The sequence below is a fragment of the Thamnophis sirtalis genome, unplaced genomic scaffold, assembly GCF_051295495.1.
Source record: "Thamnophis sirtalis isolate CommonGarterSnake01/CBP01778 unplaced genomic scaffold, rThaSir2_p1.2 scaffold_4, whole genome shotgun sequence".
NCBI lineage: Eukaryota > Metazoa > Chordata > Lepidosauria > Squamata > Natricidae > Thamnophis > Thamnophis sirtalis.
Window position 1 is genome coordinate 130,942,444 of NW_028261384.1, and position 26,803 is coordinate 130,969,246.

At 46.8% G+C, this 26,803-nt stretch overlaps 1 protein-coding gene across 1 annotated transcript in view; it reads left to right on the forward strand.

Annotated features, from left to right (window-relative positions):
- PLOD3 (procollagen-lysine,2-oxoglutarate 5-dioxygenase 3) overlaps positions 1 to 23,339 on the forward strand; it is a 65,550-nt gene extending 42,211 nt beyond the window's left edge. The window contains exons 10-19 of the mRNA XM_087714169.1: positions 2,790 to 2,911; positions 4,440 to 4,544; positions 4,636 to 4,761; positions 6,965 to 7,106; positions 9,475 to 9,588; positions 15,625 to 15,690; positions 15,785 to 15,889; positions 18,299 to 18,445; positions 19,642 to 19,767; positions 21,022 to 23,339. Coding sequence (XP_087570295.1) covers positions 2,790 to 2,911; positions 4,440 to 4,544; positions 4,636 to 4,761; positions 6,965 to 7,106; positions 9,475 to 9,588; positions 15,625 to 15,690; positions 15,785 to 15,889; positions 18,299 to 18,445; positions 19,642 to 19,767; positions 21,022 to 21,177 — 1,209 coding nt within the window. The 3' untranslated portion in view covers positions 21,178 to 23,339. The remainder of the gene's footprint in view (positions 1 to 2,789; positions 2,912 to 4,439; positions 4,545 to 4,635; positions 4,762 to 6,964; positions 7,107 to 9,474; positions 9,589 to 15,624; positions 15,691 to 15,784; positions 15,890 to 18,298; positions 18,446 to 19,641; positions 19,768 to 21,021) is intronic.
- Positions 23,340 to 26,803: the final 3,464 nt, after the last annotated feature.

A 26,803-nucleotide genomic window follows, 5' to 3' on the forward strand; every position in this document is an offset into this window, starting at 1 on the left:
GAGGAAGAAGAAGGACCGCACCTGGGCCGAGGCTGCCCACCTGGTAGGTGCGACTCGAGGCTTTGTGCGTGCGGCGGGGCTGGCCCGTTTGTCTGTCTGCCCGGCCGGCTGGCTGGCTGCTGTTCCCATGGCGAGTCGGGGAGACGCCTAATGCAGCCCACTCCCGACCCGAGTTCTTTGCATTGTTGCAGTCGGTAGGGGATGCTGGAGTGACTGTGCAGAGCTGCACGTGGGCAGAGTCAGTGCCTCGGAGTGCAGGAGGTGCGGGATGAGACGGGAAGTGGAGGCTGCATTCTCGTGGTGGTGGAACAATGTTCTGTGCGAAAGTCTGCTCACCGGGTGTCTCTGGGAGCTATTTTGTTTGTGGACGGTTGCGTGCCACGTTCTGTAGCTAGGTAGTTTGCTAAAGAAGGACTTCTGGTGTTAAAAGGCTGTTCAGCGAGAGGCAACGGGAGTTAAGAAGAAAATCCTCAGTTTCAGGAAATAAGTTGAAATAACATTAAAAATCACTGCTCGGCAGTTGGAAAATGCTGCGCGGCGTTTTCTTGGCACATGCACAGCTGCACAGCTTGCAGGGAACATTGCTCCCAAGTTGACCCTTGTTCCTTAACTGTCACCTTATATGGCAACTCTGTACATGTGCACACTGGGAACAGGCTCCAGCTGTTCTTCTGCCCCACTGATGTCTCACTGCGAAGGCAGCTGATAACTATCAGATGGCTCTGGCCCCCTCTCTGCCTCCAACACAGAGCCCTCATTAGAGCCTTCCCCAGGCTCCAGGACTGGCCCGTGTTCCTCCCCAACCTCGTCACTGTCCGAGTTGGCTGCTAGCTCCACTGGCCGCTGATGGGCCACAGCAGGTCCCAGCTGGCTGGAATACAATGTGGTTAAACAGGAAGAGAGTTGAAAAGGGACTTGTAGGTTTAAGTTACCCTCCTATTATTTCCGTTGCCTTCCTGTCAACCTTGCAAAGTAGTCCTGACAGGAAGCAGACTCAGGAGTATTAACTCTCTTTTAGTATACGGTTACATTCGTGCAAAGTACATCTTTCTTCGCTCACATTTACAATTGAAGAGTAGAAATAGCACTTAGATTCCTATATCACTTCACGTGACCCGACAAAAGCGCGCACGACAAAAGCCCACCGACAAAACTGTGTCGCTAAAACCTCAACATCATCAACGCGCTGACAACAGCGCGGCGACAGAAGGGCGATTTACAACAGCGCAGCGACAGAAGGGTGATTTAAGTTAAGGTAAGGGTAAGGGTTAGGTTTAGGGTTAGGTTTAGGGTTAGGTTTAGGGTTAGGGTTAGGGTTAGGGGTAGGATTAGGGTTAGTGTGATGTTTAGGGTTAGGGTTAGCATTACATTTAGGGTTAGGTTTAGGTTTACAGCGTACTTCTGTCGCTGTGCTGTTGTCGGCGCGATTCAGCGCTCATTCGTCGGAGCGCTTTAGAACTCGCGGTTTTGTCCCTGCGGTTTAGTCGGGCGTGCTTTTGTTGGTCACCCTTTTGTCAGTGAACCATCACTTCACAGTGCTTTACAGTCCTCTCTAAGCAGTTTATAGAGTCGGCATATTGCCCTCAACAGTCTGGGTCCTCGTTTTACACAAGGCTGAGTGAACCTAGAGGTGATGAGAATCGAACTGCTGGCAGTCGGCAGAATTATCCTGCAAAACTGTATTCTAACCACTGCGCCACCAAGGCTCTTCGAAATAAGTGAGGGACGCTTCTAAGATGTCTGCCATGTACTCTTTCTTTTGTTCTTTCTTTCGTTCTTTCATTCTTCCTTCCTTCCTTTCTTTCAATTTATTTTCTGTTTACACATAATAAGTGCTTAGTGAACAGTATAGTGTCTAGGTCAATTTGTTTACATAATCATGCTTTTTCAGTTCCTAGTTTCTACCTCTTATTATCCAACCATTGATAAAACAAGTCCCAAGTTCGAAAATATTCTGTGTCTTTTTCTTTTGTCTTCAATGTTTGTCTATCCATTTCTGCACAGCCTAATTTTTTTTAATTATATCTTTTTCTGCTGTTTCCTTGTTTTTCCAGTATTGTGCAAATACAATTCTTACTGCTGTCAAAAATTTAATATTAAATATACATTCCCTTTATCATATTTTTTCTGGTGTTCTGCCAAATTATAATCCATGGTTTGTAATCTATATCAGGAGTAGTCAACCTTTTTATACTTACCGCCCACTTTTGTATCTCTGTTAGAAGTAAATTTTTCTAACCGCCCACCGGTTCCACAGTAATGGTGATTTATAAAGTAGGGAAGTAACTTTACTTTATAAAATTTATAAAGCAGAGTTACAGCAAACCCCTACCGCCCACCATGAAAGCTGGAACGCCCACTAGTGGGCGGTAGGGACCAGGTTGACTACCACTGATCTATATGCTGCCTAACATTTTTTCGTCCCAATTTTTTCTGCTTTTGGACACGTCCACCACATATGATAGTACGTGCCTGGTATTTGATTACATTTCCAACCTTTGGTGGAATGTCCTGTTTCTTGTGCAGACTCAACTGTCTCTTATCTGACTTATCTTGCCTAGTTTCTCAACTTCAGCAACTTATTTGGACTTCATCTCCCAGAATTCCCCAGCCAGCATACACCTTCAAGTTGCTGAGGTTGCAAATCATTATTGTAGCCTGTGGCTCTTTTCTCTCTCTTGAAATCATTCACAGATGCCATTACACCTCCTTTACTCACACCCTGAGCTTCCCCTCCATTCTTGGCTGCTCGTGGACATTAATAATAAACCTGTCTGACATTTTTCCAGGAGGTGTACCACGAGCCCCACATCCAAGCCGAATGGGATCAACTTCGCAAGGCCTTTGACACCATCAAACTGATAGGGCCAGAGGAAGATCTGAGCGAGGGGGAAGCCCGAGATATGGCTATGTAAGTAAATAATAGTGTACGTCTGTAGAGATTTTCAATCATCCCGATCACGGTTTTTCCAAAGGTGCTTTTTCAGGTTAGGATTAGGGTTACAACTGGTTCATGTTTATGACTTGAAAAGTGTTCGGAGACTGCAGCTGGTCCAGAATGCGGCCGCGCGAGCGATATTGGGTGTACCGAGGTACACCCACGTTACACCTATCCTCCGCGAGCTGCACTGGCTACCAATTGGTCTCCGGTCGCAATTCAAGGTGTTGGTTATTACCTTTAAAGCCCTACATGGCTTAGGGCTAGCGTATCTGCGAGACCGCCTACTGCCACATACCTCCCAGCGGCTGGTGAGATCACACAGATTGGGCCTCCTTCAGATGCTGTCAGCCAGACAATGTCGGCTGGCGGCTCCCTGGAGGAGAGCCTTCTCTGTGGCTGCTCCGACCCTTTGGAATGAGCTACCCCCAGAGATCCGGACCCTACCCACTCTCATGGCCTTCAGGAAAGCTGTTAAGACCTGGCTATTCCGGCAGGCCTGGGACTGTTGACCTCACTGTTGAGGTCCAGCCCCGATCAGAACGAATGCATGTGTTGTGCTTTTAAATCTGTCTTTTTTTTTTTTTACAATTTCTTTCTTCCCCTTCTTTTTGTAAGCCGCCCGGAGTCCTTCGGGATTGGGCAGCATATAAATCCTATTAATAAATAAATAAATGACGCTTGCAATATTCCGGGGTTGCAATGTAATCAACTTCTGTGATCTTTCCGACAAGCAAAGTCAATGGGGAAGCCAAGTTCACTTTAACAACCGTGTCCCTAATTTAACAACTGCAGTGATTCACTTAACAACAGGGGCAAGGAAGCAGTACAAGGTCTCCTGTGTTTGATTGGCGGAGAGAAATGGGCAGCAAACCTCGATGTTTTAATCCAGCATGTCTTAACTGTGACCCTTTTGTTAAGTCTATCCCCGTTAGGAGACTTGAGTTCTGCAGCAGAAGTTAGTAACGAATAAGCCGCTGAATAGTCACTCACAGCCACCGAAGGTAAAACAAAGAATAGCTTTACTTGCGTAACAAAAATAGGATAAATAGTCTCCAAACAGACTATAAGCAGACTTGAAGTATATACACAGTCTGTTTTTCAGTACGTTGAAGTTACAGTTGCTCAACTCACAATTCACCATGTAGACAGGTAACTAACATACAGACTAGCCACCATCCAATACACAGTCTTCTCTCCAAATACTAAGCACATACAGTAACAGTCAGGAACAATCAGGAACAATCAGGAGCATCAGGGAGAACTCTCTACTAGTTCCCACTTCCTTATATGGCTGCTCAAAGCAATAGCATCCAATTACCTCTCTCTTACATTTAAAGTAACAGATACATTTGGGTTACATCCCCAACACCTTTTAAGATGGGTGAATTTCAAATCCCATAGCCGGCTGGGGAATTCTGGGAGCTGAAGTCCACCCGTCTTACAGCTAGCAAGTTTGAGGAACACCGTTCTAATCCATCTTTCGTTTTTTGCATCCCAGGGATCTGTGCCGGCAGGATCCCACCTGTGACTATTACTTCAGCCTCGATGCTGACGTGGTGGTGACAAATCCCGAAATCCTGCAGATACTTATGCAGGAGAACAAGTAAGCAGTAGATCCACACCTCCCTGAGCTTTCAGCCCAGCTGCAGGCCGTATCACTCCTGATTTCTCTATTCCTCCTCTGAACCATCCAGGTATGTGATTGCTCCCATGGTCTCTCGCTACGGCAAGCTTTGGTCCAACTTTTGGGGTGCCCTGAGCCCCGATGACTATTACGCCCGCTCAGAGGACTACGTGGAATTGGTGCAAGGCAAGAGAATGTAAGTGGGAACTTGAAGCAGATGGATGGTTGTGTTTTAGCCCGCCAGCAGCTGGCAGAGCTGGCAGCAGATTCGGACAGTGAGGAGGTTGGGGAGGAAGATGGGCCAGTCCTGGAGTCTGGGGAAGGCTCTGATGAGGGCTCTGTGTTGGAGGCAGAGATGGAGCCAGGGCCATATGCCAGTTATCAGCTGCCTTCAGAGCCAGACATCAGTGGGGCAGAGGAACAGCTGGAGCCTGTTCCCAGTGTGTGCATGTACAGAGTTGCCAGACGAAGGGAACAGCTAAAGAACAGGGATCGACTTGGGAGGAAGGCCACAGGTGGACGATGAATGGCCCCTCCCAGAGGAAATAAAAGAGGAGCGAAAGGGGAGTGGAGTTTGCAGGAGACAATTAGTTCACTTAATTGGTCTGTGACTCTCCGAGACTCCTTGCCAAGTTTTAAAGATCTCGGCCTGGCCGCTCTCCAAGCCAGAGAAGGTCTGTGACTGTAAATCTTCCCTTGAAAGCCTTTGCTGGATGTGAATGAGCAGAATTCACAGTCAATTAATAAATGGGGTTTTTGTCAGGATCAGGAGATTGCTTCATGCTCTTGGGAAGCCTCAGTCAGAACAGGTTGAAAAGGAAGGTGGCTTTTGCAGAGCTGAGGACTTCTACAAGTCAACCACACATGTCAGCCTTCCCATGTAGACCAGACAAGAAATATGACCAGATGACCGAATGTTACTTTATTGTGAGGCTAATTATTAGAATTAGTACAAATCTTCCAGGATCTCACTCTATGGTATGGCTAGTTAACAAAATCCTACAGGTCTGAAAGTACAAATCTCCCGCTGTCTCCTTTACATACCAATAAACTAGAGAGGGTTCCTTCCAAGCCTCTTGCTCTACCTGCTATCTAGGTGAGGGCTATGCCGTCTCTTATCTGACCCATTCCTCTTTGCTCCATCTCTTCCACGTATCCTTACAAGATATTATGCTAAAGCAGAATTCTGGAGCTTGAGAAGAATAGCAACAGCACTTAGACTTACATACCACTTCACAGTGCTTTACAGCCCTCTCTAAGCGGTTTACAGAGTCAGCATATTGTATGTATGTAGCATGTGTATCTCTGTATTATCTATGTGTTTGGGTAGACATACACTTTCTCTTGAGAGCAGGCAACAGAATTTAATTTTTAATGTGGTCCAGTGTGCTCACAGTAATAAAATAAAATTATCTATTATCTATCATCTTATGTTATCTCATCTCATTATCTTGCCATCTTAACTAATTCCATCAAATCTTCTCTTCTCTTCTTATCTAGTATCTTATCTCATTCCATCAAATCCTCATCTCATCTTATTTTATCATCTCATCTCATTCCATTAAATCCTCTTCTCTTATCTATCATATCTCATTCGATCAAATCCTCTTCTCTTCTCATCTCCTCCTTATCCTATCTATCATCTTATCTCATTCCATCTTCTCTTCTCTTCTCTTCTCTTCTCTTCTCATCTAGTATCTTATCTCATTCCATCAAATCCTCTTCTCTTCTCATCTATCATCTTCTCATATCTCATTCTATCAAATCGTCTTCTCTTCTATCATCTTATCTCATTCCATTAAATCCTCCTCTTCTCTTCTCTTCTCTTCTCTTCTCTTCTCTTCTCTTCTTATCTATTATCTTCTCATTCCATCGAATCCTCTTCTCTTCTCTTCTCATCTATCATATCATTTTATCTCATTCTATCAAATCGTCTTCTCTTCTATCATCTTATCTCATTCCATTAAATCCTCTTCTCTTTTCTTCTTATCTATTATCTTATCTCATTCCATCAAATCCTCTTCTCTTCTCTTCTTATCTATCAAAATCTCATTCCATCAAATCCTCTTCTCTTCTCATATCATCTATCATCATTTTATCTCATTCTATCAAATCGTCTTCTCTTCTATCATCTTCTCTCATTCCATCAAATCCTCTTCTCTTCTCATCTCATCTTTTTAATTTTCTTGGGAGGCAACAGAAGGAGATGGCTTCCACCCATCTCCCTTCCTCCGGTCTTCCAAGAAGCCATGGAATTTTGGACTGAATACTCCTTAGCATAATCCAAACCAGGAAAAGCTTTATTTTTTTTTCTCTTTAATTTTCTGATCTCCATACCTGCCGCCTTGTTTATGGTACTGCAGATTCTCATGGTGCTTTCCCCCCCCCCCCTATTGCAGTGGAGTCTGGAACGTGCCCTATATCTCTCAGGCCTACCTGTTGAAAGGGGAGATCTTAAGGCAGGAGTTGCCCCAACGCAATATTTTCACCCTGGAGGACATGGATCCGGATATGGCCTTTTGTAAAAGTGTGCGGGAGAAGGTGAGAGTTGTTGCTTTCTTACAATCTGTTCAGTCAAAAGAACAAAGTTCTTAAAAAATTGTTTATAGAATTTTATATTGATAACTAGCCGATAACCTGGCCTTGCCTGGGTATTTATTTATAGGAGAGAAATGTCCAGACTAAACATAATTTCTAATGTTGGATTTTCCCCCTTACCAGAGGGACCCCCCTTGTGGAGTACTGCAAAGCCATTACCATGGCAACTCCACTGCACTGGACAGTAGAAGCCATTTTACGGCAGTACAGTAGAAGCCATTTGAAGGCACAACAGGCTGTATCTTAACAGAACACCCACCCTTAGGGGTGTCTTATTCCCACAGTATTTGTTTCCAGAGAGTAAGTCATCTGTGTACCAAGTTTGGTTGAAATTGCTTGAGGCGTTCCAGAGTTGTGCTGGAACACACGGGCGCACGCACACGCACACACACACACATTTTTATATATATAGATAGATAGATATAAGTGTATTGCAGAAGTCTTAAGTTGAGAACCAATGTTTTAGCAAACGTTCAAAGTTGGGAGGACGCTGAATGCGGTAGTTCTCAACTTACAACCATTTATTGAGCTAAGTTACAACGGCGCTGAAAAAAGTGTCGTAAGTTTTTCACACTTAACGATGGTTGCACACAATCAAAATTTGAATGCTTGGCAACTGGTTCATATTGACGACAGTTGCAGTGTCCCAGGGTGATTTGATCCCCCTTTGCGACCTTCTGACAAGCAATGGAGGAAGCCAGATTCACTTAACCACCGTGTGACTAACTTAACAACTGTAGTGGTTCACTTAACCACCATGGCGAGAAAGACCGTAAAATGGGGCAAAACTCACTTAACGTGTGTGTTGCTTAGCCTTTTGGGCTCAACTGTGGTCGTAAGTCCAGGACTACCTGTAGTTTCGACAGGTCTCCAAACTTCAGGAAACAATCTGGACATTTGACACAAACTTCAACAATGGTTGCAGTGTGACATGATCATGTGGTCACCATTTGTGTCCTGCCCTGCTGACTTCGCACGAAGTCATTGGGGAAGCCAGTGGAGAAGGTCACCCGTCTCCCTGGTCAATTGCTTGCAATCCTGCCTCTTTTTCTTCCAAGGAGCCTGGCACCTGCAGGACCTCCCTCCTCACCTGGCAGCATCCTCCCCTGGTCCTGCCACACTTGCGCTTCGCTGCATCAAACACTTACCTGTCTATTGGCCTGTTTGTGAGCCTCTCTGGGATATGCGACTTCCTGCTGGCTTCCCCATTGTCTTGTTGAGAGCCAGCAATAAGTTGCCAATAGGTCTTTGCTTAACCATCCACGATCCTTGCTTAACAATGACAAGAACGACTGATGGGATTGCCGTCACTAAGAGATGTGGTCATGTGACGTGACGCCTCACTTTACGACTGCATTGCTTAGCAGTGAAATCTCTGCTCCCAATTACATTGTTAAAACAAGAACTATCTGTAGTTTGGGTAGTTTTATAAGGAATTTTCCTTTACTTTCCCCCAGATCCTGTTTCGACGTATTCTGAAGGAGTAGAAATTTCCTCCAGACCAAAATACACTCTGAAGCGATGTTTGTTAACCTTGATAACTTTCGAGAATTTCTTTGTGGACTTCAACTCCCATAATTCCTCAGCCAGCCTTGAAGTCCAGACTTCTCAAAGTTATCAAAGTTAAGAAAATCTTCTCGGGAATCTTGTTCTAAAACTCTGCAGAACAAGCACAGGACATATGTGAAATATCTGTGTATATTTATATTATTTTTATTTTTATTTATAGTTATAGTTATATTATTTGTATTTGTATGATTCATATTCATATTATTTATATTTATATTATTTGTATTTATATTTATATTTACATTTACATTATTTATATTTATAATTATATTATTTAACATTTTTGGGTAATCCCTGGAGTGTGGGCTCTTGGGATCCCAAAATGATGCAAATTTCGCTTACATTTGGCCCTTCCTATCCTTTACAAGAAGGACATGGTGGTTCAGTGGCTAAGATGCTGAGCTTGTCGATCAGAAAGGTTGGCATTTCAGCAGTTTGAATCCCTAGCGCCACGTAACGGAGTGAGCTCCTGTTACTTGTCCCAGCTTCTGCCAACCTTGAAGTTCGATAGCCTGTAAAAAATGCAAGTAGAAAAATAGGGACCACTTTTGGTGGGAAGGTAACAAGCGCTCCATGCGCCTTCGGCATTTAGTCATGCAGGCTACATCACCCCAGAGATATCTTCAGATAGTGCTGGTTCTTCAGCTTTGAAACAGAGATGAGCACTGCCCCCTAGAATCGGGAATGACTAGCACATATGTGCAAGGGGAACCTTTACCTTTATCTTTTCTATCCTTTACAGGGCATCTTTCTCCATATTAGTAACCGGGATGATTTTGGACGCCTCCTTTCCACCACTCGATACAATATCTCCCGCCTACATCCTGAGCTCTGGCAGATTTCTGAAAATCCTTTGGTGAGTGTGGGATCCTTTTCTCTCAATCTCATACATTCATCCCTGCGCCTTAGATCACAGAGTGTGCTGCCCAGTTCCCTCACCCATACAGTGACCTGCAGTGAGGTTTATAGCTGGTGAGGCACTGACACAGGGGGTTCAAATTTTTTTAGACTTGTGGACTTCAACTCCCAGAATTCCACAGCCAGGCATGCTCAGTTCCGATTTAAAGCGACAGCATTTTTCCCCCTTGCAAAATAAGTTTTCCTTCGTTTTCTTCTCCCTCCCCCTCCTTCCTCCCTCCCTCCCTCCCTCCCCCCTCTCTCAAACAGACACATGCACACAGAGAAGTTGGATCCCTCTCTTACTCACTCACTCTCAAACAAACACAAACACAGAAGTTGGATTGGATATATTTTCCAATGGCTTGAAAGCAGCCCCTCTGCCATACCCCCCTCTTCCCCTGCTGCCTTCCGATCCGAGCCTTTGATTGCAGGTGGAGCCACGTTGCCTTTTCAAACTTGTAATCAGTGAAGGTGGGCTTATATACTTTTATCCAGCTGTGTGTGTGTGTGTCTGTGTCTGTGTGCGTGTCTGTGTGTGTGTGTGTGTGAAAAGGCAACGTGGCTCTGCATGCAATCAAACTTTTTGAATTCCTCCCCCCTCCCCACACATGGACATTTTCCAGCTGTTTCAGAGAGGATTTCAACTCTGCTCTTGCCTGCCCTCATGAAAAGGAAAAAAATGTAAAAGGAGAAAGGCAAGAGCTCTGAGGTCACACTGAGCTAGTTGCTCCCAGAGAACTCTAAAAAGCCTCTAAAAAATGCCCTCTACAGGAGGCGAGAGAACCACATGCCTCCTTTGCATAAGGAATTTTTCGCCTTTTAACCTTTGCTTAACTCTGCTCAAGTGATCATAAAGATAGACTAAAGGAGGCACGCGGTTCTCTCGCCTCCTCCTGCAGTTAAGCACTAAGCAGAGTCATCCATTGTGACTCTGGCAGCAACTACCTATGCCTTTTTCCTTTTAAATTTTTCCTTTTCATGATGACAGTGGTGAGGCCCTGCCTCCCCTGCCTCCCCTGACTGCACGTCCCTGCACCCATACATGCTGGTGTGGTTTATGGAGAGTTTTATTGGTATTCACCCAGCTTTGGAACTGTTCCCAATGAAGCCAACCACTAGCAAGCCCAGATTAATCCCTCGGGCAATGACCAATTGTTAGTCCATAAAACAAATAGCAAGTTGCTCAAACAAGTAATTCCCATAAACGGACACAAAGCCCCAGGCCAAAACTGAGATTCTATCCACGTTAGCTCATGTGTTACAGAAGTTCAGAGTCTCAAAACTCTCAAGCACTAAACATGAGCAAACCAGTAGTGGGTTCCGGATCCCATCGCAACCCGTACGCTGCGACAGGGCCGGGCGTGCTCGTCGGGCACGGTTGCTGCGCACACATACGCACACCACCACCAAGTGACACTCAGCTGCTCGGCGGAGGTCACGCAGGGGCTGCACGTTGTGCGCACGTGTGCAATTGGCCGTTTTCAGTCAAAAAGGGCCCGGAGTCCTTCGGGATTGGGGGGCCTATAAATTCAATAAATAATAATAAAAATTCAATAAATAAAAAAAGCGGTAAGGAACGCGGGCGGGCGGGTGGGCCCAACGAGCCACCTTTCCGGTATGGTGGCCGCTGCTCCCAGCTATGACCAGTACTAATGTACCAGGGCGTACCGCCCAAAACCCACCACTGGAGCAAATGGATGGCCACGACCCACACACGTCGTTTCCTGCAATGCCTCCCTCGGCCTGGCATGCTAAATATCGTCTTTTTCAGACTATAAGACGCACCAAAATTTTGAAGAGATAAATTTTAAAAAAAAGTTTTTGCACTCTGCAGGCCTCCCAAATCCTCTGCACACCTTGATTTTTTGTGAAAAACAGGGTATGCACAGAGAGTGTGAGAAGCCTACAAAGTGCTCCTGGGGACTGGGGTGGCGGCGGGGAGGGGCAGAAAACGAGCTGTTTTTCACAAAACCAGGCCTGTTTTTTGCTAAAAACAGGGCACGCATAGGCTTTAGGAGGCTTGTAGAGTGCTCCTGGGGGCTGGGGGGGGGGGCAGAAATGAGCATAAAACACCTCGTGTTTGCCCTTCCCAGCCCCCAGGAGCACTTTGCAGGCCTCCCAAACCTCCGCATGTCCATTTTTGTGAAGGGGTGGGTTTTCGAGAGGCCAAAAATGCTGTATTCAGGGTACCCAGACACACCCAGATTTTCACCCTCTTTTTTGGGGGGGAGGGGTAAAGGTATTTGTATTTGTATTTGTTTATTATTTATAGGCCGCCCTTTTCCCTGAGGGGACTCAGGGCGGCTCACAATTTATGGGGAGTATAAGGTGCATCTTATACTCCGAAAAATACGGTAGCGTTCCAGGGGAGGGTTAGGGCCTTCTCCCAAGCTATCTGGCAGACCTCCGTTTCTCTGCCCTGTGTGCTCTGAGGTCTACCAGGGCATGGAACTCCCCCCCCTCCTCCTCACTGGCCTGTAAGCTGTGCACAGCTGAAGCCTATCATTCTCTTTCTGCTGGCCGTTCAGAGTCAGTAACTAACTCCGTTCCTGATTTGCCAAGAATGAGCTCATTCTCCCTTGAGGAAGAGTCGGAGTTGGAGTCCAAGGGAGACATCATAGGGAGGATCTTTCTGGAGGGGTGAGAAATTTTGCTGATGGAACTACCCTTGCAATTTCCATGGCATGTTGGGAAATCCAGGTGTACTCCCAGAGTAGCTATCTCTTGAGCTTCCTACAATGTCCAACACTGTCAGGGAATTCTGGGAATTGTAGTTTCAGGGTTTCAAAAAGTGTTTGAGGAAGTACCCCACTTGAGTACCCCAAGGCTCTGTTTTATGCCTTTACTCTTCAACATCTTCATCAATGACTTGGACGAGGGGATAGATGGGGAACTCATCAAATTTGCAGATGACACCAAGCTGGCAGGAATAGCCCACACTCCAGAAGACAGGCTTAAGATACAGAAGGATCTTGACAAACTTGAGCATTGGGCACTATCTAACAAAATGAAATTCAAGGGTGAAAAAAGTAAGGTTCTACATTTAGGCAAGAAAAACGAAATGCACAGGTACAGTATAGGTGGTACCTTGCTCAATAGTAGTAACTGTGAGAAGGATCTTGGAGTCCTAGTGGACAACCATTTAAATGTGAGCCAGCTGTGTACAGCAGCTGCCAAAAAAGCCAACACAGTTCTAGGCTGCATAAACAGAGGGATAGAATCAAGATCACGTGGTGTTAATACACTTTATAATGCCTTGGTAAGGCCACACTTGGAATACTGCATCCAGTTTTGGTCGCCACGATGTAAAAAAAATGTTCAGGCTCAGAAGAGTGCAGAGAAGAGCAACAAAGATAATTAGAGGACTGGAGGCTAAAACATATGAAGAACGGTTGCAGGAACTGGGTATGTTTAGTTTAATGAAAAGGAGGACTAGGGGAGACACGATAGCAGTGTTCCAATATCTCAGGGGCTGCCACAAAGAAGAAGGAGTCAAGCTGTTCTCCAAAGCCTCTGAGGGCAGGACAAGAAGCAATGGGTGGAAACTAATCAAGGAGAGAAGAAATTTAGAACTAAGGAGAAATTTCTTGACAGCTAGAACAATTAATCAGTGGAACAACTTGCCCCCAGAGGTTGTGAATGTTCCAACACTGGAAGTTTTTAAAGAGGATGTTGGAAAACCATTTGTCTGAAGTGATGTAGGGTTTCCTGCCTAAGCAGGGGGTTGGACTAGAACAGTGGTCCCCAACCTTTTTATCGCCGCGGACCAGTCAGCCTTTGATAATTTTACTGTGGCCCGCTGAGCGCGCGCAGGGGTGGGGGGCGTTGTTCGCGACGACACATTGATTGTTTATATATCAGATTGTTTTGATTAAACCAAAACTATTTTAAATAAAGATATGAAATTAATCAAGTATTGCATTTATTTTTCAAAATGAATGTACAATTTTTTTATTATTTAAGTTTTGTACCCTATCTTTTCTAACTAACGTTAACTTTAAAAAGATGTTACATCAGACTACAATACAAGTAATTAAATGAAGACTAAAATAAGTGTTTTGGCATATTGAGCTTTTTATATTTCTTTCTTATATTGCTTCCTTAGTTGAGAACTTGCTTCTCAGCTTACTTACGCATTAACTGTTTGTTGCTTTTATGGTTTATTCATTCACTGCTCCATCTTCAGTTTTTTTCACAGGGGGCAGGGCTTCCTTCCTCCCTCCCTCCCTTCCTTCCTTCCCTCCCTCCATTCCTTTGGCCACCAATTTTGATCCACTTCTCTCTCTCTCTCTCACACACACACACACACGTTCTTTGGGGGGGTTGAATTACTCCGCCTCACTGCGCAAAGTCGGCTCAGCATGCGGTCGGCCCCCACTTATGCCGAATCAAATCCGCGGCCGGCGGGACCAGGGGGTTGCATTTCAAAGCTGCCAGTCCTCTTGCTTCTTCTCCTTCACCGGCAAAGCTCCCGCTGGCGGCTCCGCCCATGGCAGCAGCGGTGGTGCCTCCCCCTCCGCTCGGAGCACCTCAGCTGGGCTCTGGGTTATCCCTGCCTCCACCTCCGCCGCTTTCCTACTAGCTCCCGCGGCCTCAAAAGCACGGCAGAGGAGGAAAGGGGAGGGATAACGCGGGAGCCAGCTCAGGTGCTCCGCTTGGAGAGAGAGGCACTGCCACTGCCATGGGCAGGGCGCCAGCGGGAGCTTTGCCGGTGAAGGAGAAGAAGCAAGAGGACTGGCAGCTCATCAAAACAAGTCTGGGGAGGTCCTTTGCAGGCGGCCAGTTCTAGCCGCCTGCAAAGGACTTCCCCACGTTTGCTTTACAGAAAACTCTGCGCGGCAGATAGAATCTGCTGCGCGGGCTTTTTTTGTGACGTGCGCGGCCGCGCAGGCGCGCACCTTAGAGGAAACAGTGATCATGGCCCCCGGTCGCTGCGCGGCCTGGTGCCAGGTACTCCACGGCCCGGCACCGGTCCGCGGACCGGGGGTTGGGGACCACTGGACTAGAAGACCTCCAAGGTCACTTCCAATTCTGTTATTCTATTCTGTTCTATTAGTATTCCTATTATATTCTTATTCCTATTCTATTCCTGTTCTGTTCTGTTCTATTCCATTCCATTTCATTCTGCCCTTTCCTATTCTACTCTGTTCTATTCTATTCTATTCCTATTCCTATTATATTCTATTATATTCTATTCCTATTCTATTCCTGTTTTGTTCTGTTTGTTCTATTCCATTCCATTCCAATCTGCCCTTTCCTATTCTATTTTGTTCTAATCTATTCTATTCCTATTCTATTCCTATTCTATTCCTATTCCTATTCTATTCCTATTCTATTCCTATTCTATTCCTATTCTATTCCTATTCTATTCCTATTCTATTCAATTCCATTCTTCCCTTCCCTATTCTATTCCATTCTGTTCCATTCCATTCTTTCCTTCCCTTTCCTATTCTATTCCATTCCATTCTATTCTTCCCTTCCCTTTCGTATTCTATTCCATTCCATTTGATTCTTCCCTTCCCTTCCCTTTCTTTTCCTATTCCATTCCATTCCATTCTTCCTTTCCCTTTCTTTTCCTATTCTATTCCATTCCATTCTTCCCTTCCCTTCCCTATTCTATTCTATTCCATTCCATTCTTCCCTTCCCTTTCCTTTCCTATTCTATTCCATTCCATTCTTCCCTTTCCTTTCCTATTCTCTTCCATTCCATTCTTCCCTTCCCTTTCGTATTCTATTCCATTCCATTCTTCCCTTCCCTTCCCTTTCCTATTCTATTCCATTCCATTCTTCCCTTCCCTTTCCTTTCCTATTCTATTCCATTCTTCCCTATTCTATTCTATGGAGGAAATATGATGGCGAGTTTTAGAAATGAAACGTTTACTCCAGGACTGGATTGCCTTGACATGCCTTAGATTAGGAGAGGCACTTCTTGAATATTCCTGATAACTCTACATGACTCTGTTTTCAGTTTGTTCCTTTTCTTCCTGGACAGGACTGGCAGGAGAAATATATCCACGAGAACTACTCGCGCGTTCTTGAGGGAGAATTTTTTGAACAGGTGACTGTCTCCCTTTTCCCTGGTCCTCTCGAGTTGTTGACTTCTTTGCTCTCTCAAACTTCCTGGGCTCACTGTTTCTTCTTCCCGTTGGCAGCCTTGCCCTGATGTTTACTGGTTTCCAGTGTTCACCGATCAGATGTGCGACGATCTGGTGGAAGAGGCGGAACACTTCGGCCAGTGGTCTGGAGGGAAACATGAGGTGAGACCACCCTAACCTTTTTCCTCTGCCAAGATGATCGTTCAAGTTGCTTCATTTGGAAGAGGGTTGAGGCAGAGGTGAAATCAACTTACTTTCGCTACCGGTTCGCAAATATGAACGAACCGGTAGCAAATGTGCAGAATGTCAAAAATGGGACACGATGATGTTCAACAGGGGTGAATTCCTGTACTGGTTAGTATTGGTTCGCTTTACACTCTGTGTTGCTTGCGCATGCGCAGTTGACTGTAAATAGTTCTGCGCAGGCGCAGAAACATGCCAGCAATGGTAGTAGAGACCGGAAAACCAGTCCAGGGGCATGGCCAGCCTGGTCTGCTGCCGTTTCTGCGACCCAGGCCAAATCACCATTACCGGTTCGGCCGAACTGGGCCAAACCGGGAGCAACCCACCTCTGACGTCCAACCGTTTGGGCGGAGCCTCCCGACGCCACTGCTACCGGTTCGTCCAAACCGGATAGAACTGGCTGAATAGCACCACTGGTTTGAGGAGAGTTGGGAAGAGAGTCAAAGAAGACTCGTAGAATCACGAGGGACCTTACAACAAAAACAATTGGAACTCTGGATGTTAAAAGAAGGCCTAATTGAGGAGTAGAACAGTTCACAGAAAGGTCAAAAGAAATCAAGATGGTGACTACTTTTTTAATGTGTGTTGGATATAAAACAAGAGTTGTGCTTCATACACACAGTCATGGCCACGATTGTTTTTGGCCCTTTTCATCCTATGGGCCAGGTGTATAAATTGGAGCATGATATGAAGAAGGAGGAACACTAGATTTAAGGTGCCTCCAAGCCCACCTCTTATCCACCCCCCACAATATGAAGATTGGAAGAAGAATCAGAAGAGATGAAAGGACAGACTCCATAATTCATGGAATTTCTTGCTTCCAAGACAGGGAAACCGTACTTAACCTGGAGGACTGTAATGTGTGAGGCACACAAATGAAAAAGAAGCCATCGGTCACCCGGTTTGAAGGTGGATCATTTGTAGAAAACTGGCTTGATCCACTTCCTGAACAATCTTCCATTTCCTAGATGTTATATTCCTGTCAACCTTTGAGTTAGTCCAGACTAGGAAACCAAACCAAAATCATGAATACTAATATTATTGTCAATCATCTCATTGGCACAAGCAACAAAAGAAACTGGTGGGACATTATTTTATCAAGTGTATCTTTACTGATAATTCCCACAGAAGAAGTGAAGCCAGTTCTGATGTTTTCCTGTGCAAAGTAGTTAAAATCCCCTTTTCTTCCCTGAGCCATCCACTATTCATTGTCTACTAATCAATTGAAGTCAACTTTTGACCTGGGGCATTGGGACATTGCCAGATGACCGTCGGCTCTTGCTTTTCACAATTCCCTCCCTTGAATTCCAAATCTACCCACCCTCCTCCCTGTTTCTCTTGTCTCCTTGTGAGGGTGTGTCTGTGTAGCGAGTCTCGCATGGTGATTACTTTTATTGTAAGGAGAAAGTAACCAAATCTTCCAAGTTTGAAAGCGCTCCCTCCTCCCCTGACTTTATGTTCCAGAGAACTAGGGAGGGTCAGCACTGAGAGCACTTTCTCCATGGCCATTCCTACTCTGGATTCAGATCTCCTTTATCTCAGGGGTTCCCAATCTCCAATCCGTAGTACGGCACCAGCCCACAGCATGCCAGAACCTGGACTGCACAAACAAGCGAAGCCCCATGTGCGGAATGCAGGCAGCATACAACAACACGCCTCTTCTGGTCTGCTCTCCATGGAGCCAGTCCAGGGGTGGGTTCTGGAGTCTTTTACTGCCGGTTCGCTCAGGAACGTGCTTTGGGCAGAATGCACAGAAGCAAAAAACAAGATAGAACCAGTTCAGGAGTGTGGATGGCCGAGTTACTACCTACTCAGCCGAACCCGGCCGAACCGGTAGGAACCCATCTCTGAACCAGTCCCTGTTGCCCAAAAAGTTGGGGGCCGCTGCCTTATCTGACCACCAACTAGTCCAGGGGTGTCAAACTCAATTTCATTGAGGGCTGCATCAGGGCTGTGGTTGACCTCAAGGGGAGGGAAGAGTGGGACGTGGTCGACTGGATGGGTGTGGCCAGCTTGACACCACTCACTAGGCATGGGTGACTGGGTGGATGTGACCAACTGGCTGGGCGTGGCCAGCTTGACGCCACTTCCCAAACTGCTGGCATGTTTCCTCTTTGAATTGGGTAGATCGGGTTGAAGCAATACAGGCCGGTCCCTTACATTTTCTAGGATGGCCCCGCGGACCGGATCTGACCACATCGCGGGCCAGATCTGGGCCGCGCGCCTTGCATTTGACACCTCTGGCCTAGGCTACGGCTCTCCCTTCTGTCTCTCAAGCTTATTTTCAGATCCTAGCACAATTCCTCAAATTCTGCACCTCCCTTCTAGGACACTCGGCTGGTTGGCGGCTACGAGAACGTCCCCACCGTTGACATTCACATGAACCAAATCGGCTTTGAGAAGGAATGGCTGCAGTTCTTGCAGGACTACATTGCACCGGTCACAGAAAAGTTCTATCCAGGCTACCACACCAAGGTAACAACACCATGTCTGAAGGTTACTGGGGGCCGAGTGTAGGTACAGGAAGCAGAAGATCCTACAGGATGTCTTTTGCCATTGCTACAAATTAATTGAGGCTGCAACAGTTGCTTACCCCATCCCTCACATTTGTCATGTGACTGTCACTTAATAATGCTGCTTCCGGCAGTTCCAGGTGTTGCCATTAAGTGAGGATTACTAGGGTGGTTGAGGATCTTATGTGACTGCCACTTTTGACTTCCTGCTGGCTTCCCCATTGACTTTGCTTAGGAGAAGCCAGCAGGAAACATCAGACATTGAAATTGCAGGATGACTACAAAGCTGGAACTCCGAGAACTGGTTGTAAGTTCCTCTCATTCCAGGTTATTGCCAGGAGTGGGCTGCTGGGAGTTTTCAGGGGTTCGGGAGAACCTCTGGCTAAGATTCTGTGCAGTTCAGAGAACTCCCAAATCCCACTCCCGCCTTTTTTCAAGGTCAGCCTGGTGCTGTCATCTACTCTTACACTTAGATTTTTGAGAGCTGACACTAGCAAGAACACAACTTGGGTGTGTTGTACCTGGAGTGAATATGATTGCCTTATTTTAGGCAGGTGTTGTTGTGGCCTGTTGGCCGCCGGCCCCTCCAGCAGCCAAATCAGGAGGCGGCGGCATGGGAGTTAGGGTCAACATCAGGGCAACCTGTGAGCTCCAAGGGAGAAGAGGGAATGGAGCTGGCAGAGAGAGAGAGAGACAGAAGTGGAGCCTGGGCCACCCGTCAGCCCTCAGATGGAGAGTCAACAGCCCCTAGGCCTGGAGGTGGCTGATGAAGAAGAGGAACAGCTGGTTCCAGTGCTTGATGTACGGATGCACAGAAGGCAGAGGAGAGGAGACCAGTGGAAATCCATGGGCTGATCCTTGGGACGGAAGAGCCACTGCTGCTAGAGAAGACCCACCCTAGCTCTGGGGATAAAAGGCAGGGGGTGGAGATGAATAGGTGTGGCATACAACTATTCATCTCCTGGATGGACGGACTAGTTAGCCTGCAATGAAAGAGAAACTTTTGGCCGAGGCTGCTGGCCAATAAAGGGATCCTTGAGTTAACTTCAGAGGTTTTGTCGTGGTTGGGAAGCTGGGTCAGAACAGGTGTGTAGACAATGTGCCGTTCTCCACCCTGCCTTCACCCAGAAGGCGCTAACTCCAATCTCCTGTTTTCAGGCTCGCGCAATCATGAACTTCATGGTCCGATACCGTCCGGACGAGCAGCCTTCTCTTCGCCCCCATCACGATTCTTCCACTTTCACCATCAATGTTGCTCTTAACCACAAAGGGATAGATTACAAGGTGAGTAAGCCTGTGTGAAGTGCTGGAGCACCCTCTGCACGGCTTGGTCTTGGAGGCTTTGGGGCTGTGAAGAGAATGAGGAAAGGGACTTAGGGCTTCAAGGGTGAATTGATTTGAACTTGGCTGCATTGCGCGAACTAAGTGTATGTTTTGGGATATAATCTGGGTCGATCGCGGGACAAGAGGTTCTGTCTTCTGAGCTTTGGGACTCATGCTGGAGCCCATCTTCAGGGAACTTCTCACTCGCAGTGTGTGTGTGCTTTGGGCTGTTGTGTGTGCCCAAATGGTGCCCATTGTGTGTGGCTTTGTTGATTGGGGTGTTGATGGCTGGCTATCAAGTCGTTGGCTGTTGTTTGCTTGTGCTGCCAAGGCCTCCCGTCCTAAGTACCTGAAAAGCTAGTGGTAAATCAGCCCTCTGTGTTGATTGATGAGGTTTCCCAGGCTTCAATCCCTTCCCTGACTGTTTTTGTGCCTGCTCGTCCAACAATCTGAGTAGCTGCAAAAATTGAAAGCACGTCCTTGTTCATTGCAGTGTGGATTGCAGATTGTATCCTGCAACGTTATCCTGGGACACGTATATCCGTCTTCATAAGTTTATATTTGCCTGATGGATGCATAATGGGCCATGTGTTCAGTGTTGATTCTTAACAACTACAGAGTTAGATCTTCTCCAGGATGGTCACTCTCCAACCTGATCTTTCAGGTCTTCCAATGGTGCACCCAAGGCCATAGCATCCATCTATCTTGCTGCTGGTTACCTTCTTCTCTTTCCTTCCATTTTTTCCAAGGATGATAGACATCTCAAGAGGGTCTAATCTTTGCATAATGCCTATAAACCAGGGGTGTCAAACTCAAGGCCCTGGGGCCGGATCTAGCTCGCGGGGTGCTTAGATCTGGCCCACCCTGGAGACAGTGAAGAACTGCCCTGCGGTGCCTCTGCCAGCAAAAATGGAGGCTATCGCAGCTGAAAACAGAGCTCGCGAGGGCTGTGTGTGGCTCTCCTGGGCTTCATTTTTGCTGGCAAAGGGTTGCAGGAGGCCATCGCAGCCAGAAACGGAGCTCGGGAGCCCATTTTCGCTGGCAGAGTGCTTGGGCCACCAAAGGCGCCCCCGAAACAAATGACGTTGAGCTGGCCACAGCCACCCGAGGTCAAACACCACCCTGATGCGGACCTCAGTGAAATTGGGTTTGCTGTAAATGTATGATCATTTGGTCTCTTGTCTCTCTAAACCGTTTCTCTTTGCCCCCCTCCAGGGAGGCGGCTGCCGATTTCTCCGCTACAATTGCAAAGTGGAATCTCCCCGCAAGGGCTGGAGCCTGATCCACCCAGGACGTCTCACCCACTACCACGAAGGCCTGCCCACCACTTGGGGCACTCGCTACATCATGGTTTCCTTTGTGGACCCCTAACGCTGGCATCCCCTGGCTCCTCCTCCCCTCCGGCCCATGGATCGTTGAGGGCACCATTGTGGCCAGCACACGAGGAGAGGTGCCGAAAAGCGGGGATGGACACACTCTCTCTTTCTCTCTCTCCCTCCCTCTCTCTCTCTCTCTCTCTCCAGCTTCATTGCCACTAAGTGCCTTCAAAAGCAGAGACAGCGACAACTGGTTTCCAGGCGCAAATGGACTCATCTTACTGCTCCGCCTTCCTCGTTGTGCACCATTAGCATCAAGAGCCACTGTTGCCCTTCTTTTCCCTCGTCTCCCGTTGTCCCAAGATTGGAGAAACACAGAGGTCATTCCACTCTTCGGCCAGTCGTTACTTGATCCGGATCTGCTCCGAGCCCTGTCTTTGCGGTTCAGCCCCTAAAGAATTCTTACCACCACCACCCCCTCAAAAGAGGATGAGCATTTTTGGGCAGTCTCTCCACAGAATGAATTGGAGGTGGTTGTTTGGTTGCTACACTGCATCTGACTCTTGGCGACCTCATGGACCATAGCATGCCATGACCCACCCTCCTGGAGTTTATCCAAATTCTTGTTCATTGCGTTGATGACATCATCTAACCTTTTGATGAGGGGGACCAATCAAAATGATTTCCTCCCAGAGGGGAGCAACAAATCATAAAGTGGGTATGTGGGGTCTCTAACAATGCTTCGAGCTCTAAGAACATAGCTCTTATAAGCAGTGTCCTGAATAACAGGAATCGGGTTTCCTATAATCTTCTCTGCTGTCCTCACCACTCTCTGTATGGACTTTCTATCTGAGGCCCTGCTGTCACCAAACCAAACAGTGATGCAGTTGAGGACTATAAGAGCCATGGCGGCACAGTAGTTAGAATGCAGTACTGCAGGCTACTTCTGCTGACTGCCGGCTGCCTGCAATCTGGCAGTTCGAATCTCACCAGGCTCAAGATTGACTCAGCCTTCCATCCTTCCAAAGTGGGTAAGATGAGGACCCAACATTGTTGGGGGCAATGTGCTGACTCTGTAAACTGCTTAGAGAGGGATAGAAAGCACTGTGAAGCGGTATATAAGTCTGTGCTATTTCTATTTCATCCTTTCCCAACATCAAAGCCTTTTTAACAGAGTCCTTTCTTCTTGTTTGGCGGCCAAAGTATTTGAACTTCAGAGTAACAGAGTTGGAAGGGACTATGGAGGTCTTCTAGTCCAACCCTCTGCTCAAGCAGGAAACCCTACGCCATTTCAGACAAAATGATTGTCCAATCCCTTGTTAAAAAGACAAGAGCTACAGCTTCTGGCTTTCCAACGAAAGTCAGGGTTGATCTCCTTCAGAATTTTCAGATCGGGTCTCCTTGCAGTCTTCTCCAACACCCCAAGATGGATAGAAACCTGTCCAGAATTCCAGCTCCTGATTTTCTCTTCCACGCCCGTTTTTCTGCCAAGCCCCTTCCTTGGGCTACAATCTGCCAGGTTCTTTCCGAATTTGATTTCGGAAGAATGGGTGGGGGGGACTCAAGATTTGAAACGAGAAGGGGACTTCATCCCAACTCCCGTGCACCAGAAGATCAGGACAGGGCCGGAAGTTGTGTCCTGGGAGGCTTCTTCCTTTGTTTACAAAAAAAACAACTCGAAGTCCAAGGAAGCAATGAAGAAGGAAGACGACCAAGGACAAGATAGAATTGGTTTTTCTTCATTCCTGATGCTGGAGAGGGAGAATTTGGGGCATGCCACTTGGCTTGGTTGGGCTGGAAAGAGGGAGGGAAGAAGACATGGGAAGCCAACTATAGTTACAAATCACCCCCCCCCCCCAAAAAAAGCTCTCAATGCATTTTCAAATTCCTAGGAATGTTAAGCACTGTAATGGGCAGAGATCTCATTCACATCTTATTTTTCCAATGACGGGCACTATCCCATGGCTAAAAAAGTGTTGCGGTCGTCATGCTGACTTCTATGTATTTGATAGCTAAGAGATCCTCATCTTGGCTTCTTCCCATTCCTCGAGCCTCGTGGCTCTCGGTGGGAGCTCGCGGCCTTGCATAGCCTCTCCCACTGTACGTCGTGGGCTATGCGGTCTGGCGGACGGAGGGGCAGCAGGGTGCTAGCACGAAGCGTGCTTTAAATTATTTCCTGTCGGACGGCGTACTAAATAAAGCTCCGTTTTAAAAGAGGCAAGTACACTCAGCTTCACTCGAAAAAGAAGGGAGGAATGGAAGTTTTGCAACCCGTGTTCTTTGGCTGAAGAACTTTTGGTTAGTCAGGATCATTGAAAGAAACTTTAGAGGTTACCTGCTCAAGGAAGAATGCACTGGAACACATCTAGCTCTATTCTTTGAAGATCTTTAATGAAGACTACCCTGTTTTTCAGAGTATAAGATGCACTGGAGTATAAGACGCGCCAAGGTTTTAAAGAGGAAAATTAAAAAGAAAAGTTTTTGCACTCTGCAAACCTCCCAAAAACGCCCTGTTTTTTGAGAAAACGGGCCTGTTTTTTCCCCCAAAAAGGGCATGAATACCTCTTAGGAGGCTTGTAGAATGCTCCGGGGGGGGGGAGCAAAAAATGCCCCATTTTTTGTCAAAAATGGGGCATTGATAACATTTAGGAAGCTTATAGAGTATTGCTGGGGGCCCGGGCGGGGGAATGGGCGATTTTTTGCTCATTTCTGCCCTCCCTAGCCCCCAGGAGCTCTCTGAAAGCCTTCTAAAAGCTACGCACGGCCATTTTGATGAAGTGGGCGGGGTTTCAGGAGGCAAAAAATGCTGTATTCAGTCTATAAGATGTACCCAGATTGCTGCATCTTATACTCCCAAAAATATGGTAGCTACCGTGTTTCCCCAAAAGTAAGACAGGGTTTTATTTTCTTTTAACCCCCAAAATAGGCGCTTGGCCTTATTTTGGGGGAGGTCTTATTATTTTTGAGCTGCAGGATGCCACATAACCATGGCCCGTGGCCTGCAGATCAGCTGATCCAGAGTGGGGCGGAAGTTCTGTGCCTGTTTCTGGTACATTCTTGCCAGCACTAGCGTCACTGGGACTGCCACTCTTTTTTGCAGCCGCCACTAAGAGAAGTAGCTAGTGTGTGCAGTAGCAGCCTCTGTGAGGCTATTCCATGTGGATGGCAGGTGGATATGGGGCACTTGGGGCATGTTTCCTCCCCCTTTCCCCCCAGGAAATAGTGGGGACCGGTTGCGCCTGCATTTAAATATTTCAAGTGAGGGCTTATTTTAGGGGGAGGACTTATGTTAGCGCATGCGCTCAACAGCCCGATTGGGCTTATTATCCAGGGAAGGTTTATTTTCGGGGAAACAGGGTATTCATGTGGCTGTCTGTTCCACTGGCTAACTCTTCAAGGTCTATAGCAGTGATGAAAAACCTTTTTTGGCTCACATGCCAAAAGTGGGGGGGTCGTGCGTGGGCGTGCCACACCCATAATGCTTTGCGCACGACCCCAGTGCGCAAGCACACACAACCAGCGTTCCCCCCTATTTTTGGCATGCTTTTTTTGCCATCCCCAGGCTCCAGAGGCTTTATAGGACCCTGGGGAGGGCGAAAACAGCCTCCCCTGCTCCCCGGAGCCTCCCCTGCCTCCCTGAAGCCTCTGGAGCGTGAAAAACCAGCCCTATGGGCAAACCAGAAGTTTGGGAACGGACTTCCGGTTTGCTCATAGGGGCGGTTTTAGCCCTCCGGAGCTTTCAGGGGCCTCCAGGAGGTTTCCCTGAAGGCTCTGGAGGGCAAAAAAACGACCCTATGAGCAAACTGGAAGTGATTTCCTGTTTGCTCTTAGGGCCGGTTTTAGCCCTCCAAAGCATTCAGGAGCCCTCAGGAGGCTTCCCTGAAGGCTCTGGAGGGCTAAAACCAGCCCTACAAGCAACCCGGAAATCACTGGCCAGCTTACGGGACAAGCCTCGCGTGCCCTGACAAATGGCTCCGTGTGCCACCTGTGGCATGCGTGTCATATGTTCGCCATCACGGGTCTATAGTTTATCCTTCTTGACACCCAGCTTGCATCTACCATGTTTCCCCCAAAAATGTGACCTCAGAAAGTAAGTCAGAGCTTCATTTTTACACGTGTACCCAATGTAAGCCCTTCCCCCACAATAAGCCCTAATTAAGACCCCGCCCACTCCAGGGTGCATGAGTGAAAATTAAGCTAGGGTGGGAATGGGGTGATGGTGGAGCTGTCCTACTAGTTACCTTTGGATAGTCGCCAGGATTTGCACACCTCAGCCCACTTCTACACAGAGCTCCAGATCGATCCAGAGTTTTGTTCTCGGCTACAGATGCCTTCAGGAAAGCCTTGTCAGCTGCAGAAGTTCCTGAAGGCCTCTTGACAGCGAAAAGGAGGCCAGGGACAACGCACACAAGTGAGGTGCGTCGGTGGCAGAGGTGGGTTCCTACCAGTTCGCACCTATTCGGTAGAACCGGTTCATCAAATCTACCGAACCGGTTAGAAGAGGTTCCACCAGTGGACCCGGAAAGCAGGCCACACCTACAGAAGAGGTTCCAGAGAATTTTTGAAACCCACCACTGGTCCTTGGATATGATTATTCTACACTATCACGCTCATATTTATAAAACTCAGTGCCTCTGTGAAAGATAAGGATGACTACTGCGTTTGTGGTGCAATCAGAACATTGCGTGTGTTGAAGTTGTTTTAATGCAAACCAAAGATGCCTTTTAAAAAACAAGTTTACATCATATTCTTATGCATGCCAGTGCTGTGTGTGAGATAATTTAAGGTGGTTCTGACAAGTGTCGTCGGCATCTTCATATCCGGTCACATGGGCAGCAAGCCACTCCCATCCGGTCACATGGGCGGCAAGCCACTTCCACAAAGGAGGCCACACCCACAGAGTAGGTTCGAACAATTTTTGAAACCCACCACTGGTCGGTGGACAACATCCACCCCGAAAATGAGACCTGTTGCCCTTTTTGGTGGCAAAAATACACGAGGCAGGGTCTTATTTTGGGGGGGAACTAGCTTGTTAAGCCATTGTTTTTAGATATTTGTAATGATACAGGAGGGACGCGGTGGCTTAGAGGCTAAGACGCTGAGCTCGTTGACCAAAAGGTCAACAGTTCAGCGATTCGAATCCCTAGCGCCGTGTAACGGAGTGAGCTCCTGTTACTTGTCCCAGCTTCTTTATATATATATATATATATATATATATATATATATATATATATATTTATTTATTTTTCTTAAAAGAAAAAAAAGCAACACATACAAAACAAAAGCAAGAAAAAAAAACAACTTCCATCTATTTCATCAAGCATGTCATTGGTTACAAGTTTTTGTGCATCGATTCTTAAGATTAAGAATAACATCACTGATTTTGCATTAAACATAACTGAATATTTCGCTGTCATTGAGCATTATGTGTTCAAATTACCATGAATATTCCTTCATTTGTAATAATCCTTATTTCTTTGAATTCATAATTATTTATCAATTAACAATGAGTTAATTAACGAGTTAACCAGCCCAGCCATTCAGTATACCCCATCATTGATGTTTCCTTCTGGAACCAGCTAAATCCCTTCTTGTTTCTGCAACTGGAAAACTTAGCCACCCGTTCATAGCCTTTCCCTGCTGAGGCAATTGAATAATACTCCTTTCAGCACCAGCCAACA